We start from the raw sequence: 15,359 nt of genomic DNA, 5'->3' as shown, positions 1-15,359 counted from the left end.
TTGATTTCATTTGTGAATTTTGTTTGTTGTGTTCGTGTCCTTTAGGCTGTTTCTTGTATCTTGACTTGGCGTACCTCTTTTTATGGATTGTTCAGTTGCTGAGTCCCGTCCGACTTCTTGCCACCCCGTGGACAGCACGCCAGGCTCGTCTTGTCCCCCACTGTCTCCTGGAGTTCACTCATATTCTTGTCCATTGAGTCAGTGATGCTATCTAACCATCTTATCTTCTGCTGAACCCTTTTCCTTTTTTATGGATATTAACCATTTTTCTGTAATGTAATGCAAATATTTTTCTCTATTTATTTATCTTTAACCACATAAAGGTTTTTAAGAATTTATTAATTTTTAATTAATAAATTAATGTTATTGAATACATTAATCTTTTCCTTTATGGTTTACAAAACTCCTATTTTTATGTTTAGATCTTTATTAATGTGGAATTTATTTTTTGTTTTATGGAATTTAACAATGTAACATTTTAAAATAGTGATTTATTTTAATGTCATTCATTCACTAATGCAAATCTCATTTTTCTACCTTTATTAAATTCTAAATTCCTTTATACCTGAGTCTCTTTTTGGAGTCTGTTTTTATTCCATCATTCTATTTGTTCATTCCTTCATTAGTACTCATAGCTTTCACTCAGATTACAATGAATTTATAGATAAATTGGGAGAGATTAACATCTTTACAATATTGATCCTTAGTTCCAGAAGCATTGTATATCTCTTAAATTATTTAGATCATCTTTGTAGCATTTTATTTATTTAGGTTTCCCACATGCCTCCTTTAATTAGTTTTCACATATTTAACTTCTTTTTCTTTTAAAGATATGTTCCTCCCACTAAATTTTCCAATTGACTCTTACTGGGATGAATATATAAGAAAGATAGTGAGTTTTGAATGTTTATCTTCTATCTGGTCATCTTTCTAAACTTTCCTGGCTATGATAGTTTTATGTTTGATTCTTTTGAATTTTCTAGGTTGATAAGTGTTCCTCACCAACATCTGTATCAGTTTCTTTTCCTTGTCTTATGGGATTGACTAGGACTCCATAGCAATGGTGAGGAACAGTGGCGAGAGTTAGCACCCTCGTTTGGTTACTGATTTCAATGAGAAGCTTGTTTTTTCCTTTAGTTTTGATATGTGATGTTGGTTTCTGCTAATGTTCTTCTATAAGTTAAGGAGGCAGATTTTTCTTTCTAGTTTGCTGCGAGTTTATATATTTTTGAGCTTTATCATCAAATACATCTATCAAGATAATCTAAGTATTCTCATGCTGAGCATTCCAGGGGAAAACTCTTATTTGTTCATAATTTGTTATTCTTCTAATATACAATGGAGTTCAACTGGTAATGTTTTACTGCTAAGTCTTCCATATATATTAATAAGTCAGACTGGTTTATAGTAATGTTTTTCTTTTCCTTTCTGGTATCATTGTTTATCTTATAGCTGAATTACACTACTTTTATAAAATAAAACTTTCTGCCTTTTTCTATGTGGCAGGACAGGTTTAGTGTATAAAGTATCAGTTCCTTGATGGTTTGGTAAAATTCATTTATAAATCCAGCTCGGCCTGGTGCCTTTGGAATTTTGTTAGTAATGAGAGCAGGGGTCTGTGGAAGCGTTTAGAAATGTTTCTACAGTCATTGACCTTTTAGATTTTATACCTCTTTTGGGTCAGTTTACTCATGTTGTTTTCCTAGAAAATCATACATTTCATCTAAATTTGAAAATTAATTGATATAAAATACATATAGTATTCTCTTGCCATCTTTCCCATCTTTGTTTTATTTACTATCTATTTATTTATCTTTGGCAGTGCCGCAGGGCATGTGGGATATTAGTTCCCTGACCAGGGATTGAGTGGGATTCCTGTAGTGGGAGCTCAGAGTCTTAAGTCCTGGCCCCCAGGGAAGTCCCTGTCTTCTCTGTAGTAGTAGTAGTCAGTGTTGCTCGCTCAGTCGTGTCCGCCTCTTTGCGACCCCATGGACTATAGCCACTCAGGCTCCTCTGTCCATGAGATTCTCAGGCAAGAATACTGGGGTGGGTTGCCATGCCCTGCTCTAGGGGATCTTCCCAACCAGGGATCAAGCCCAGGTCTCCTGTATTGCAGGCAGATTCTTTACCACCTGAACCATATTCCTAATGTTGAATATTTCTGTTTTCTCTTTTTTTCCTCTTATTCAGACTTGCCAGATAGGCTTGTTTCCAGAAAACTAAATCCTTGATCCCTTTTTTCTGTAATTTTTGTTTTGGCTTGTTTCCAGATTCATTACTATCTACTTTTTATTCATTCCTTCATCTTTTTATGGGAATTTATTTCATTCTTTCCCTAACTTCCCGAATTAGGTACATAGGTTTTCCCAGCACTTTTTAAATTATGAAGTCAGTATAGATCTAGATCCATTATAGAAAATTTCTACAGTGTAAGAGTTATGAGGCAGACAAAGAAGACCCATTTTTCTACTACTTTATCACCTGTTTCCTTTCAGTGTTTGTTTAACATATATTTACATTGTTTATTTGATATGTAAAAATGTCCCTTGTTTTCATCAGTTAACACAAAACACTTTCTAATGTTGTTAAAAAGGATACCTAAAAAGCTTTTTTAATGGCTGTAGAATCAGTTCAGTTAAGTTGCTCAGTCGTGTCCAACTCTTTGTGACCCCATGGACTACAGCACACCAGGCCTCCTTGTCCATTATCAACTCCCAGAGCTTGTTCAAACTCATGTCCATTGAGTCAGTGATGCCACCCAAACATCTCATCCTCTGTCATCCCCTTCTCCTCCTGCCTTCAGTCTTTCCCAGCTTCAGGGTCTTTTCCAGTGAGTCAGCTCTTCATATCAGGTGGCCAAAGTATTGGAGTTTCAGCTTCAGCATCAGTCCTTCCAAAAATATTCAGGACTGATTTCCTTTAGGATATAGGCTGGTTGGATCTCCTTGCAGTCCAAGGTACTCTCAAGAGTCTTCTCCAACACCACAGTTCAAAAGCATCAGTTCTTCAGTGTTCAGTTTTCTTTATAGTCCAACTCTCACATCCATACATGACTACTAGAAAAACCATAGCTATGATTACAGACCTTTGTCGGCAAAGTAATGTCTCTGCTTTTTAATATGCTGTCTAGGTTGGTCATAACTTTTCTTCCAAGGAGAAAGCATCTTTTAATTTCATGGCTGCAGTCACCATCTGAAGTGATTTTGGAGCCGCCCAAAATAAAGTCTGTCACTACTTCCATCGTTTCCCCATCTATTTGCCATGGAGTGATGGGACTGGATGCCATGATCTTTGTTTTTTGAATGTTGTGTTTTAAGCCAACTTTTTCACTGTCCTCTTTCACTTTCATCAAGGGGCTGTTTAGTTCCTTTTCACTTTCTGCCATAAGGGTGGTGTCATCTGCATATCTGAGGTTATTGATAATTCTCATGGCAATCTTGATTCCAGCATGTGCTTCATTCAGCCTTGCATTTTGCATGATGTACTCTGCACATAAGTTAAATAATCGGGGTGACAATATACAGCCTTGACATACTCCTTTCCCAAGTTGGAACCTGTCCGTTGTTCCATGTCCAATTCTAACTGTTGCTTCTTGACCTGCATACAGATTTCTCAGGAGGCAGGTCAGGTGGTCTGATATTCCCATCTCTTTAAGAATTTTCCATAGTTTGTTGTGATCTACACAGTGAAAGGCTTTGGTGTAGTCAGTAAAGCAGAAATAGATGTTTTTCTGGAACTCTCTTGCTTTTTTATGATCCATCGGATGTTGGCAACAAGAAGTTGGCTGTAAAAATGGCTTCTTATATGATGAAACATGATTTACTGAGACATTCCCCTATTTTTAGACATTAACATTGCTTTGAATATTTTACAACTATAAATTATTTTACAGAGAGCATCTTGGTGATTACATTTTTGTCAGTATTTTGGATTATTTCCTAAGCTAGATTGCTGGAAGTTGATATGATTGATATGAGCATGTAAAAAATTCTAGAATCATATTGCCAGATTGCTTTCCGGAAGAGTGATACCAGTTTACATTCTCAATCAATGAAATGTCAATGAAATAAAATACCAGTATTACATTCTCAATCACTAAAACCCCATCCTCACTAACAGTGAGTGTTGTAATTTTCTTTAATGTTTGCCAATTAGCCATTACACTGTACATGCTTAGTCTGTTGGAGAAGGGATAGGCTACCCTCTCCAGTAGTCTTGAGCCTTGTGGCTCAGCTAGTAAAGAATCCACCTACAATGTGGGAGACCTGGGTTCAATCCCTGGGTTGGAAAATCCCCTGGAGAGGGGAAAGGCCACCCACTTCAATATCCTGGCCTGGTGAATTCTGTGGATGGTACAGTGCGTGGCGTCACAACGAGTCGGACACAACTGAGTGACTTTCACTTCACTTCTTACTCTGTATGTGCTTAGTCTCTCAGTCCAACTCCTTGTGACCCCATGGGCTGTAGCCCGCCAGGCACCTCTGTCCATGGGGATTCTCCAGGCAAGAATACTGTAATGGGTTGCCATCCCTCCTCCAGGGGATCTTCCCAACCCAGGGATTGAACCCAGGTTTCCTGCGATTGCAGGCGGATTCTTTACTGTCTGAGCCACCAGGGAAGCCCAAGAATACTGGAGTGGGTAACCTGTCCATGCTCCAGGTGGTCTTCCCAACCCAGGAATTGAACCAGGGTCTCCTGCATTGCAGGCAGATTCTTTGCCAGCTGATCTACTAGGGAAGCCCCAGTGCTGTATAGCATTCCAAGAAAGCGACGGTTAAGTGTGCGAGTGCACGTGCCTGTGACTCACCTGCAGCATGCTTATCATTTATGTAGCTTTTCTCTGCCGACCAGCAGTTTCCAGACTGCCTTCCTTGCTCTCCACTCAGCATTGCTTTAAGGCATGCAAAATAAACATCCCCTAGCCAAGCACAAATGACTTTTGGATTTTCCATACCTTTGTTCCCCCTACATGGTGGTTTGTTCAGCTGGTGAAAAATCACTTATGAAACAGGGTGAGTAGACCAGAGTTACCCATGGGCTTCAAAACACACAGCCAGTCTAAACTATGCTTTTGAAAGGATGGATTCTGGCCCGTCATCCTCAGCCCCAAATCTTGGATTGTGTTGACTTTGCCTCTGCATTTGTCAGACTAACTGAATTTCAGCGTCCCTAATGAAGGGAACAACAGATTGGTTCCAAATTGGGAAAGGAGTACATCAAGGCTCTGTATTGTCACCCTGCTTATTTAACTTATAAATAATTGGCAGAGTACATCATGTGAAATGCCAGGCTAGATGAAGCACAAGCTGGAATCAAGATTGCTGGGAGAAATGTCAGTAGCCTTCACATATGCAGATGACACCACCCTTATGGCAGAAACAGAAGAACTAAAGAACCTCTTGATGAAAGTGAAAGAGGAGAGTGAAAAAGTTGGCTTAAAACACAACATTCAAAAAATGAAGATCATGGCATCCAGTCCCATCACTTCATGGCAAATAGATGCGGAAACAATGGAATTAGCAACAGACTTTATTTTTTGGGGGCTCCAGAATCACTGCAGATGGTGACTTTAGTCATGAAATTAGAAGACACTTTCTCCTTGGAAGAAAAGTTATGACCAACCTAAACAGCATATTAAAAAGCAGAGACAATACTTTGCCAGCAAAGGTCCATCTAGTCAAAGCTGTGGTTTTTCCAATAGTAATGTATTGGGTGTGAGAGTTGGACCATAAAGGAAGCTGAACACCAAAGAACTGATGCTTTTGAACTGTGGTGTTAGAGAAGACTCTTGAGAGTCCCTTGGACAGCAAGGAGATCAAACGAGTCAATCCTAAAGGAAATCAGTCCTGAATATTCATTGGAAGGACTGATGCTGAAACTGAAACTCAAATATTTTGGCCACCTGATGTGAAGAGCTGACTCACTGAAAAAGACCCTGATGCTGGGAAAGACTGAAGGCAGGAGGAGAAGGGGACGACAGAGGATGAGATCGTTGGATGGCATCACTGACTCTATGAAAATAAGTTTGAGTAAGCTCTGAGAATTGATGAGGGACAAGGAAGCCTGGCGTGCTGCAGTCCATGGGGTCGCAGAGTCAGACACGACTGAGCAACTGAACTAACTGAACTGATGGAAGGATATTGAAATAAGACAGAGATCAGACTCTCAGTCAGACTCTGCAGTCAGTCCTAGCTGGGCTTCTCTTAGGCCATTCTTTGTGATTTGCTGAAATACACACATCCCACCTCACCCCCCAGAAAGGAGGCATCTTCTTTTCCTCCACCCTGGGCATCTCATTTCCTCCTCACCATTAACCAGATTTATGACCCACGGTGAGTCACCTATCTTTTCTGGGCTTCAGTTTCTGTATCTGTAAAATAAAATAATGGAGCTAAAGATTTTAGGGAGCCTGTCTAACTTTAAAATTGTTCAGTTCTGAGATTTAATTGAAATGGATGAAGTCATGAAAGCTATTTCTGAGAACGTAGAGCTGTCCCCTACATTCCAGAATATTCATAAGGGCTTTGCCTCATTGAGAAATAGTACAGAATCTTCTATGGTGTTATACAATTGGAAATAACTTATAAGTCACTTTTATTAATGCATGGAGCTATTTCAGGCTTTGAGTGAATTTTGGGATGCGCTGTTACGTATGCCCACTGACTCATTCAGAGAAAGCAAGGTCACTGGGTGGCCCTTGCCAGTCCTCTGAAGACAGCAGCAGGGACTCACCTTGCTAAGCTTCCTCTGGTGCCACTGTCAAAAATAGTGAAGTATTAGTCAGACCAGCAGTGACATATTTCTTAGTCTCATTGCTGTAGGAAGCAAGGCACCGGGTATATAATTATTTCGTCTTTTAAAGGAAGTTGACATTCTGTCTGTCAAACGTGGACTCTGTACAATTCAATTTCCAGCGTTTCCTGTGTTTTGAGGTTCCCAAGCTGCCCCAAAGCCAAACCCCTTTTAGAGATTTCCAGAGAGATACCCTGTGAAATGTTCATCAGAAACCCACCATAATCTCCTGTTTTTCCGTGCAGGGTTGGGGCGTCAGACACATCACGTTCGTGGACAATGCCAAGATCTCCTACTCCAACCCTGTGAGGCAGCCTCTGTATGAATTTGAAGATTGCCTGGCGGGGGGGAAGCCCAAGGCCCTGGCGGCAGCGGACCGGCTGCAGAAGATATTCCCTGGAGTGGTATGTTGGTGCTGGGTGCTGAGAACGTCAGGGCTTTTTACCTGGCCTGTCAGTGTTTAAGTGTTAATCATATGGGAAGGAGCCCTACGGGATGGAGGGAACAGACTCACCCATTGGTCACTTACTGCCAGGGCCCCATCGTGTGTTTCTTCATGAACCTCTTGTTTCCTCACCTCAGAAGTGGGGATTATAAGAACAAAATAAACCCCTCATATATTACTGTGAAACCACCATGGAGACTATATGACAAAAATGTTTCATAAGTTACAAAGCCCTGAGTTGAGGGATTTGGGGGTCTGCATAGTTTTAGATACTGCCTTGTTCCAAAGGGTTTATCCACTTTGGATATTGGATCCACTGTAGGATATTACCTCCCTCATGGCCAGGATGCATGATGGTTAGTACAGGTTTATGAAATTAAATAGTCTGCACAAGGAGGATGTGGCGAAACATTCAGCCTTTCACTCTAGCTGCTGCTTGTTCTTGACATCCATCATTTACTTTGAAAACAGTGAGAGGCAAGTCGTTCAGCTCATTTGGTTCAACATCTGGCCATGTTCTTGAGGTTATCCAGCAGAAGACATTCTGCGTCTTGCATGCCTCGTCGATTTGTGTGACAGAGGTTAGCTCAGGTGCCCCCAAAGCATCTGCTTCTACTGAAAGTGCCACAGGAGGCTCTCGGCCCTGGCTTAAAAATAGAAAAAAAACTAGAAGCCTGCTTTCTTAGGGTTTCTCTGTTTAGTCACTGAGCATTAGATTCACTCATTCTCAGCCTTTGCTTTAAAAGTGACTTTGACCATTTCGTCCGTTTCACCAGAAGAATGTCATCTCTTGGGTTTAATTCAGTGGGACTAACTGAGCCCTCTGTACCCAGCTGGGCACTGGATGACAAGAGAGAGAGGAACAAGTCACACCCCGTTGCTGAGGAGGCCTCTTAGTTACGTTTCTGTGGTGACAACATTACACATCACACACTCCCAGCGTCCAAGTGGCTTACGATCACGAACACTGATTTCACGTTCACAGGTCTGCGGGCTTGCCAGGACTTAGTGGCTCGGCTGGACCGGACTCTGGCTTTGAGTCCTGTTCGTCTGCTCTGTGTGTCATGCTGTCCAAGTCTAGGCTCCGGGAGCAATGGTGAGCTGGTCCTGCTCTCCTTATGATGGAAGGTGGATGTGTAAAGGAGTGGGTCAGGCTACCAGTACTTCCTGTATCTCGTAAAGTCTCAGCAGCGTCCTCTATTGGACCAGAGCAGGTCACAGGGCCAGGCCCGAAGTCAGTGGGGTTGGTCCGGATACCCTGCCTACCTGGTGGGAGGTCCTGCAAAGCCATGTGGCTAAGGGCATGGACACATAATTCTCTTAGAGGTGGGCAGTGCATAGTTAGGAAGAATAATCCATTCTGTCACCAGAGAGAGACCTGGCTTTGCATCTGAGCTCTGCCTGAGATTTTTGCTCACTCAAATCCTAGCCATGGTCTGTGACCCAGTGCAGTTCCCCCTGTTTTATTTGTTCGGTTATCCTATGGCTTACTCATTCATCATATGTCTATTTAAGGCCTGCTGTGTGGTAGGGGCTGGGGACCAAGGCAGATGAACGTCCCCCTGGAGCTGTCTAGTGGGGGATATGGCCGATAAACTAACTTCATGAATGGCTACACTTGCAGTAAGTGCACAAAGCAGGAGCTCGGGGGCTGTGGGAATGTTTAGCAGGTACACCTAACCTAGAACGGACTTCCTTGAGGAAGCTAAGCCCTGAAATGCGGGAGAGAGTTAGCTAGACCACGGCGGACAGAGCGGCCTGTGCCCCTGTGGACAGAAAGGAAGTCGGGCTGGCTGCGGCGCGGGGTCAAGAAGGACAGACTTGGAGCTGGGGCATCAGCAAGGGCCAGGTCATGCTGGCCTTAGAGTTCAGGTCCCCTTTTCTTGAAAGCATCAGCTCACCAGGATCAAGCCTGTTGCCCAGCACCTATATCACGCTACGGCATTTTCCCTATTGGCTTATGCAGTCCTTACTGTGGGGAGCCTGGTCTCGTATACTTTTACTCCTCATGCCTTATAAGGAATAATAGGTAACACGGGGGCTTTCCTGGTGGCTCAGTGGTGAAGAATCCGCCTGCCAAAGCAAGGGGCGCGGGTTGGATCCCTGGTCTGGGAGGATCCCACATGCCGCGAAGCAGCTAAGCCCCTGCACTGTGACTGCTGAGCCCATGTGCCCCAGCGCCGGTGCCCTGTCCTAAGAGAAGCCCACACACCAAAACGGAGAGCAGCCCCTGCTCACTGCAGCCAGAGAAACGCCCGTGCAGCAGCAAGACCCAGCACAGCCCGAAATAATTAAGTTTAGAAAATAGTAGATAACGCTGAACCCACCTAAGTTCTAGGGCAATGCATCAAATTTGTGAAAAGAACTTGTGAAGCCATTTCACTTATTGGCTAGCCAGGCTTACGTGATTCTCTTTGTATGTTCAATTTAGTGTAGTTTTTCATTCAACAGATACTAGCTCATCACCCTCCTTACACCAGGCCCCGGACAGGAAGCTAGTCTGAGTGAAGAAGACATGAAAAGAACAGCTCAGCCACAAATAATATGCGTAATCCTGGGGTTGAATTCATTGAATAGGAAAACAACTGACCTTGAATCAATCAAATAACCACCTGAGGTTACCATTTCCCCCCCAAGGGTGAGGCAATAAAATGTAGGGTTATAGAGCCACACTGAGGGTTTTAAAGCCCATCTCTGGACGTCTGTTTGCAACCCTGATGAGTGACTGATGGACTGGTGCTCCTGCCATGGTACATCTACCGGTTTTGCGCCCGGGTACGTTGTGTAAAGTGACTCAGCAGGTGCTGGCCAGCAGGCAGTGAGAGACTGTGGGCTCAGAAAGTGTTTGTCCCAATTTGTTGCATGGAAGCACTTTTTAGCTCGTGTCAGAGCCCACGGGGAGCCCAAGGAGGTATTGTTGGTCTCGATGAGCTGAGGAAACAGAGATGAGAATTCAGAGCAGCCAAGCAGCTGAAACTTGAGGACAGAGTATCAGGCCTCTGCGAGTCGTGCAGGGAAGGCATTCCAGAAGAGTGTCTGGGCAGCAGCACCTTGAGGCTTTGTACGTTCTCAGGGCAGCACTCTAATCTGGGCAGGAAGCACCGTGAGTCTGCTGTGGGCAGAATGAGGTTCCAGAGCCCCTGCAGGCCGCAAGGCGCTGGAGTCCCAGCCATCCAGAAGGGAGAGACCTCATGGCCACTCTGAGCCCATAGATGACACCCTGGTGAGGCCACAGAGCTAAACATAAAAGCTGGAAGTAGGTGCTTCTGGAAGAGAACAGCCTGGCGATCCTGTGGTGGCAGAGACTCCTGGGGCCACGGAAATACGGAGCATAAGTGAGAAAATGGGTGAACAGGACTTCATCGAAATTCAAAATTTCTGCTTCTCGAAAGATGCCAATAAGGGCCCAAACTAAAACTACTCGCAGGACATGTATTTGGCAAACAGCCTATATCCAGGATACGTGAACAACTTCTGCCAACCAGTAGTAAGACAGGCAAACCTTTTTTTTTTTTTAAGGGACTGAAGGGTTGGGCCAGCATGGCTTCCTAGGGAAGGTCCGTGCGTGGCCAGGGAACACGTGTCATGCTCAACACCGTCAGTAGTCATCATAGGATGTGAATCAGGCCCATGCAGACATATCCCCGCACATGCACTGAGATAATTAAAATTGGAAGACGGACAGTGCTGAAGGGTGGGAGGGTGAGGGGCAGCCACAGCTCTCACAGTCTGGGGGTAGAGGTCCTGGGGACTGCCTGCACAAGAGTATGAGAGCGTTGCCTCGGATAACAGTAGATGCCTTGAGGGGCGTGTGCAGTGGTTAATCTGCAGCTTGTCAGAACACATCAAACTGGACACGCGAGGTCCATCTGTGTACTTCACTTGCTGTAAATGATTGCTCGCCCTGGCTGCACGTTTGAGTCACCTGGAGAGTTTTAGAAAATATCCATCCCTGGGCCCGCTCTCAGAGACTCCAGTTGAAATGGTCCAGGGAAGAAGCTGGGTGTTAGGAATCTAGACAGCTCTCTAGGTGGTTCTGATGTGCAGCCAGGCCTGAAAAGTCCCGTGCTGCAGCTCGCTGAATTGCAGCCTCAGACTCGTGGCCTCAGTGGTGGGCCGGGAGCCAGTGCGCCTCTGCAGGGTCGATGGCTGGAGCTGCAGCAAGCAGAGATTCATTCAGGTTAGCCGCGGAGATGGGGGTGAGGGTCTGAGTTATTCAGAAGGTCAGAATTGGGGTTGAGTAATTACGCTTTAATCTTGGTGTCATTAAAATTCCCAGGCAATAATTTTGTGAATTGAGCAACCATCATTTAAAACACGTCAATTGTAAATATGACAGTAAGGTATTATTGTTGTTATTACGGTGGTTGTTGCTTTTCTTACTGTTCATTACAGTATTAGGTATGCAGCAGATACACAGTACTTAATGAATGAGTGAGTGAGTGAATTATGAGGTCCTGAGAGGTATCTTTGTGGTGTCCTCATTAAAATGGACTTGTTTTGAACCTTCCTTCTTACTGAAGTCCTTTCTGCCTGGCATCTTTTCCTGCAACCTTTTTTTCCCCCCTGCCCAACTCTTTTTGAAATTTTTGCTGTTATTACTACTGTGCCTTTCTTGAGTTCCAGATATTAGGTTTAACGAATAAAATAACATCCATTTACAGAATAGATTTTACTTTGTAAAGGGACCTACTGCTGTGTCCCCTGAGCTGTTTTTGCAGTATGTGAGGGGTTTTGACAAATAAAAAAGCTGGTGTTTCATACGCTTCCCTGTGGCAGGTGCTATGCAGGGGATTGAGGGTGGAGTTTGTGATTCTAGAACTCTTTCTTTTCTGGGGAAAGTCAGTGTCCCTGGCTTCACTGGCATGCATATGTGACTCACTGTTCATCTGCCAACACATTGTGGAGCCAGCAGGGGACAAAAGGTAAGTTACAGAGCTCTTCTAAAGGCCCCATGAAAAGTCCTGAGTCCTGAGAACCCGGGTCACTGGGCAGCTCCTGCTTTTGGACAGGAAATGAAGCTTCACTTCGGCACAACACTCTGCTGTCGCCCAGCACCCCCACCAGACTAATATCTATACATTTCTAAGTCTAGTTTTCTGGTTAGTCAGCAAGGAGAGTTCTTCAGTTTTGAGGGTTTTGTTTGTTTTTAATGCATATGGCCCCTGCGAAAATTAAGGCAAGACTCTCAGCCATCCTAATCTTTGGTGAATTTGTTAAATTATTTCTGTTGTGACATCCCGTTTAGAGGTGTTCCACACTAAAAAGCAGACTGAAAGGCAATGTGGGGACAAGTGGAGAGACAGCCTGGCTGGACCGAAGGCCTTGGGGAAGCAGAGGGCATTGTGATGACATTCCTTGGCCCCAGGTTGTAGGAAAGAGCCGAAGGTACACAGTTCTGTCCAGTGATCGGGGAAGTGCCTCCCTCCCACCCCCTGCCACTTTGGAGCTAGATCCGTGTGTCTCTGCTGCCCTGTCCAGCCTTAGGGACCCGAGATGCCAGAACAGGTGGTCTGGTTCGCAGAGGTGAAGAAGGTGGAGAGCTCAGCTGGCAGAAGGCTGAGGCAGCGTGGTCATGATGGGGAGATGTCACGTTGTAAGTGACCCCACGTGCTCAAGGTGATGGGGAGTTGCACGCTCTCAGATCCCACCCATCCCTTTGTCTCAGAAGCGCCCCCTCTCTGGGTGTGTCCTCAGAATGCCAGAGGGTTCAACATGAGCATCCCCATGCCGGGGCACCCCGTGAACTTCTCCAGCGTCACCCTGGAGCAGGCCCGCAGGGACGTGGAACAGCTGGAGCAGCTCATCGATGGCCACGACGTCGTCTTCCTGTTGATGGACACCCGGGAGAGCCGGTGGCTGCCTGCCGTCATCGCCGCGAGCAAGAGAAAGGTAGAGCATGGGCCCCATCTCCCAGGATGGAGTGCCCCCCCGCCCAGTCCGCCCCCACCTCCGGAGCGGAGGGGTGTTTGTGTGGCCTGCTGACCCGAGGCCAAGGGCTTCCTCCGCAGACGTCCGCCTCGCACATCATGCAGCCCGGCTGTTACCCTGTGAGCCCCGTGCACTGGCGGGGCCACTCTGCGCACAGTGGGATGTGAGCTCCCAGAGGACGCAGACTCCGGCTCATGCACCACGGTCGGGCCAGTGATAGCTTGAAGGGCCGAAAGAATGAGTGGTTCAGTAAATCAGGGTGTGTACACAGGACAGAATAGCATGTAACCGCTCCTGGTTACGGTGTCAAAGAATTTTAAATATGATGGAAAATATTACGTAGTTAAATAAGATATAGATATATATCTTACGTCAGTTATGTTTATGTATATGAAGATATCCGTGTCTGTTTATCAAAGAATGGGGGTGGCAAGAGAAAAGGAGAAAGAAAGGAGGGGGATGGGCAACTATTATGATAATTGTTGGGGCTGTGAGATTCTGAGTGATTTTTTTGTCTTCTTTTCCAGTGTGATTTTCTTTGATTTTTTCAGTGTTCTATGTAAACAGACATTTGGGAGAATGAGTCAATTTATGACTAACAGAAGTTATTATAAATGAAAAGAAGCTTTCCTGGAAAACCTGTGTGAAGGGTGAATTATATAAAGTGAAAAATATGAGACTTATGAAAAAAAAATCTGTAGAAACGACAAACCACAGCATAGTGCTGCAAAGAATGGCTTTGAGAACTCTGGAGACTTAGTTTTATATACCTTCCCTCTTACCAGCTAAGCAACCTTGGGCAAGTAGTAGAAATAACCTTTCTGACTTTGAGCATCTTCTTCTATAAATAAGAAATGTTTGCTGGGAGTTTTAAATAAAACCAAGAGAGATAATTTATGTTAACCTCTTGTCAAGCCTTTTGCACTTAGTTAGCCCTCAGTCTTGGGTAGCTGTTACCAAGTTGTTGTTACTGAGTTCCTAAGCTGTGTCTAACTCTTTGTGACCACATGGACTGCATGATGCTAGGCTTCCGTATCTAGCACTGTCTCCCAGAGTTTGCTCATATTCGTGTCCACTGAGTCAGCAGTGCTATCTAACCATCTCATCCTCTGTCACCCCTCAATCTTTCCCAGCATCAGGGTCTTTTCTGATGAGTCGGCTCTTCACATCAGGTGGCCAAAGTATTGGACCTTCAGCATCAGTCCTCCCAATGAATATTCAGGGTCGAGTAACCAACATTAGCTTATAGAATCTAATTACAGTCGAACACAAACACTTATTACGAAACAGATTTTTTAAGTTGACCCAATATGGAGTTAGCCATGGCCTAAAATGTAAGTGTCTCTTAACTCCAGTCTTTATTCCTTGGAATTCACAGCTGGTCATCAACGCTGCCTTGGGATTTGACACCTTCGTTGTCATGAGACACGGCCTGAAGAAGCCCAGGCATCGGGGAGCCGGGGACTTGTGTCCCAGCTACCCCATGGCATCTGCCGACCTCCTGGGCTCATCGCTGTTTGCCAACATCCCTGGCTACAAACTTGGCTGCTATTTCTGCAACGATGTGGTGGCCCCAGGGGATGTAAGTAGATTTCTTTGTTGTTCCAAGTATCTCCTACAGCCATCTTGCCCACTAGGGCAAAGAGACCCAGCTCTTTCCTTTAAGACTGTTTAAAATATTGTCTTTTAACAAAGAGAAAAATCGTCTCATTTGGGGCGGTGGCATTTTCCCTCGTGAGCCTTGCTTGGCATCATCGACTGTAGACAGCTGTGCCCCGCTCACCAGTGTCTCCAGGGCACTCGAGGGTTTTTAGAGTATTACCTCATTTCGTTACTTCACAGGTATATTTTGTTTTCCTTGGTACTCGAAAGACGTGGTATTATGTGAGGCTGACTGATCTCTGCCAGCAGTGAGCATCTGGCTGTGTGATAGAGCTTTATCGTGGAGGAGTTGCATGCTCCTGACAGCTCGCCTTGGGGGGAACAGAACTTTGCATTCACGTCCATGACTGTTTCTGCGTAGTCAACCAGAGACCGGACCTTGGACCAGCAGTGCACTGTGAGTCGTCCGGGACTAGCCATGATCGCAGGAGCCCTGGCAGTGGAGTTGATGGTTTCCGTTCTGCAACATCCGGAAGGGTGAGTCTCCCGTTTAGAGATCTCTGTTGCAACAAAGACAGCTTCTGTATCT

At 44.9% G+C, this 15,359-nt stretch overlaps 1 protein-coding gene across 4 annotated transcripts in view; it reads left to right on the top strand.

Moving 5' to 3' along the window:
- ATG7 (autophagy related 7) overlaps positions 1 to 15,359 on the top strand; it is a 268,416-nt gene that overhangs the window by 64,760 nt on the left and 188,297 nt on the right. For all 4 annotated transcript variants that reach the window (XR_005722153.1, XM_040246755.1, XM_040246756.1 and 1 more), the window contains 4 exons: positions 7,038 to 7,196; positions 12,935 to 13,129; positions 14,547 to 14,750; positions 15,192 to 15,307. Coding sequence is in view for 3 of the 4 variants with exons in the window: in XM_040246755.1 (XP_040102689.1) it covers positions 7,038 to 7,196; positions 12,935 to 13,129; positions 14,547 to 14,750; positions 15,192 to 15,307 (674 nt within the window). In the remaining variant the exon portion in view is untranslated. The remainder of the gene's footprint in view (positions 1 to 7,037; positions 7,197 to 12,934; positions 13,130 to 14,546; positions 14,751 to 15,191; positions 15,308 to 15,359) is intronic.

Source organism: Oryx dammah, unplaced genomic scaffold (assembly GCF_014754425.2).
Source record: "Oryx dammah isolate SB20612 unplaced genomic scaffold, SCBI_Odam_1.1 HiC_scaffold_9, whole genome shotgun sequence".
In the NCBI taxonomy this organism is placed as follows: Eukaryota; Metazoa; Chordata; class Mammalia; order Artiodactyla; family Bovidae; genus Oryx; species Oryx dammah.
This window is presented reverse-complemented; position numbering and strand designations above follow the sequence as displayed.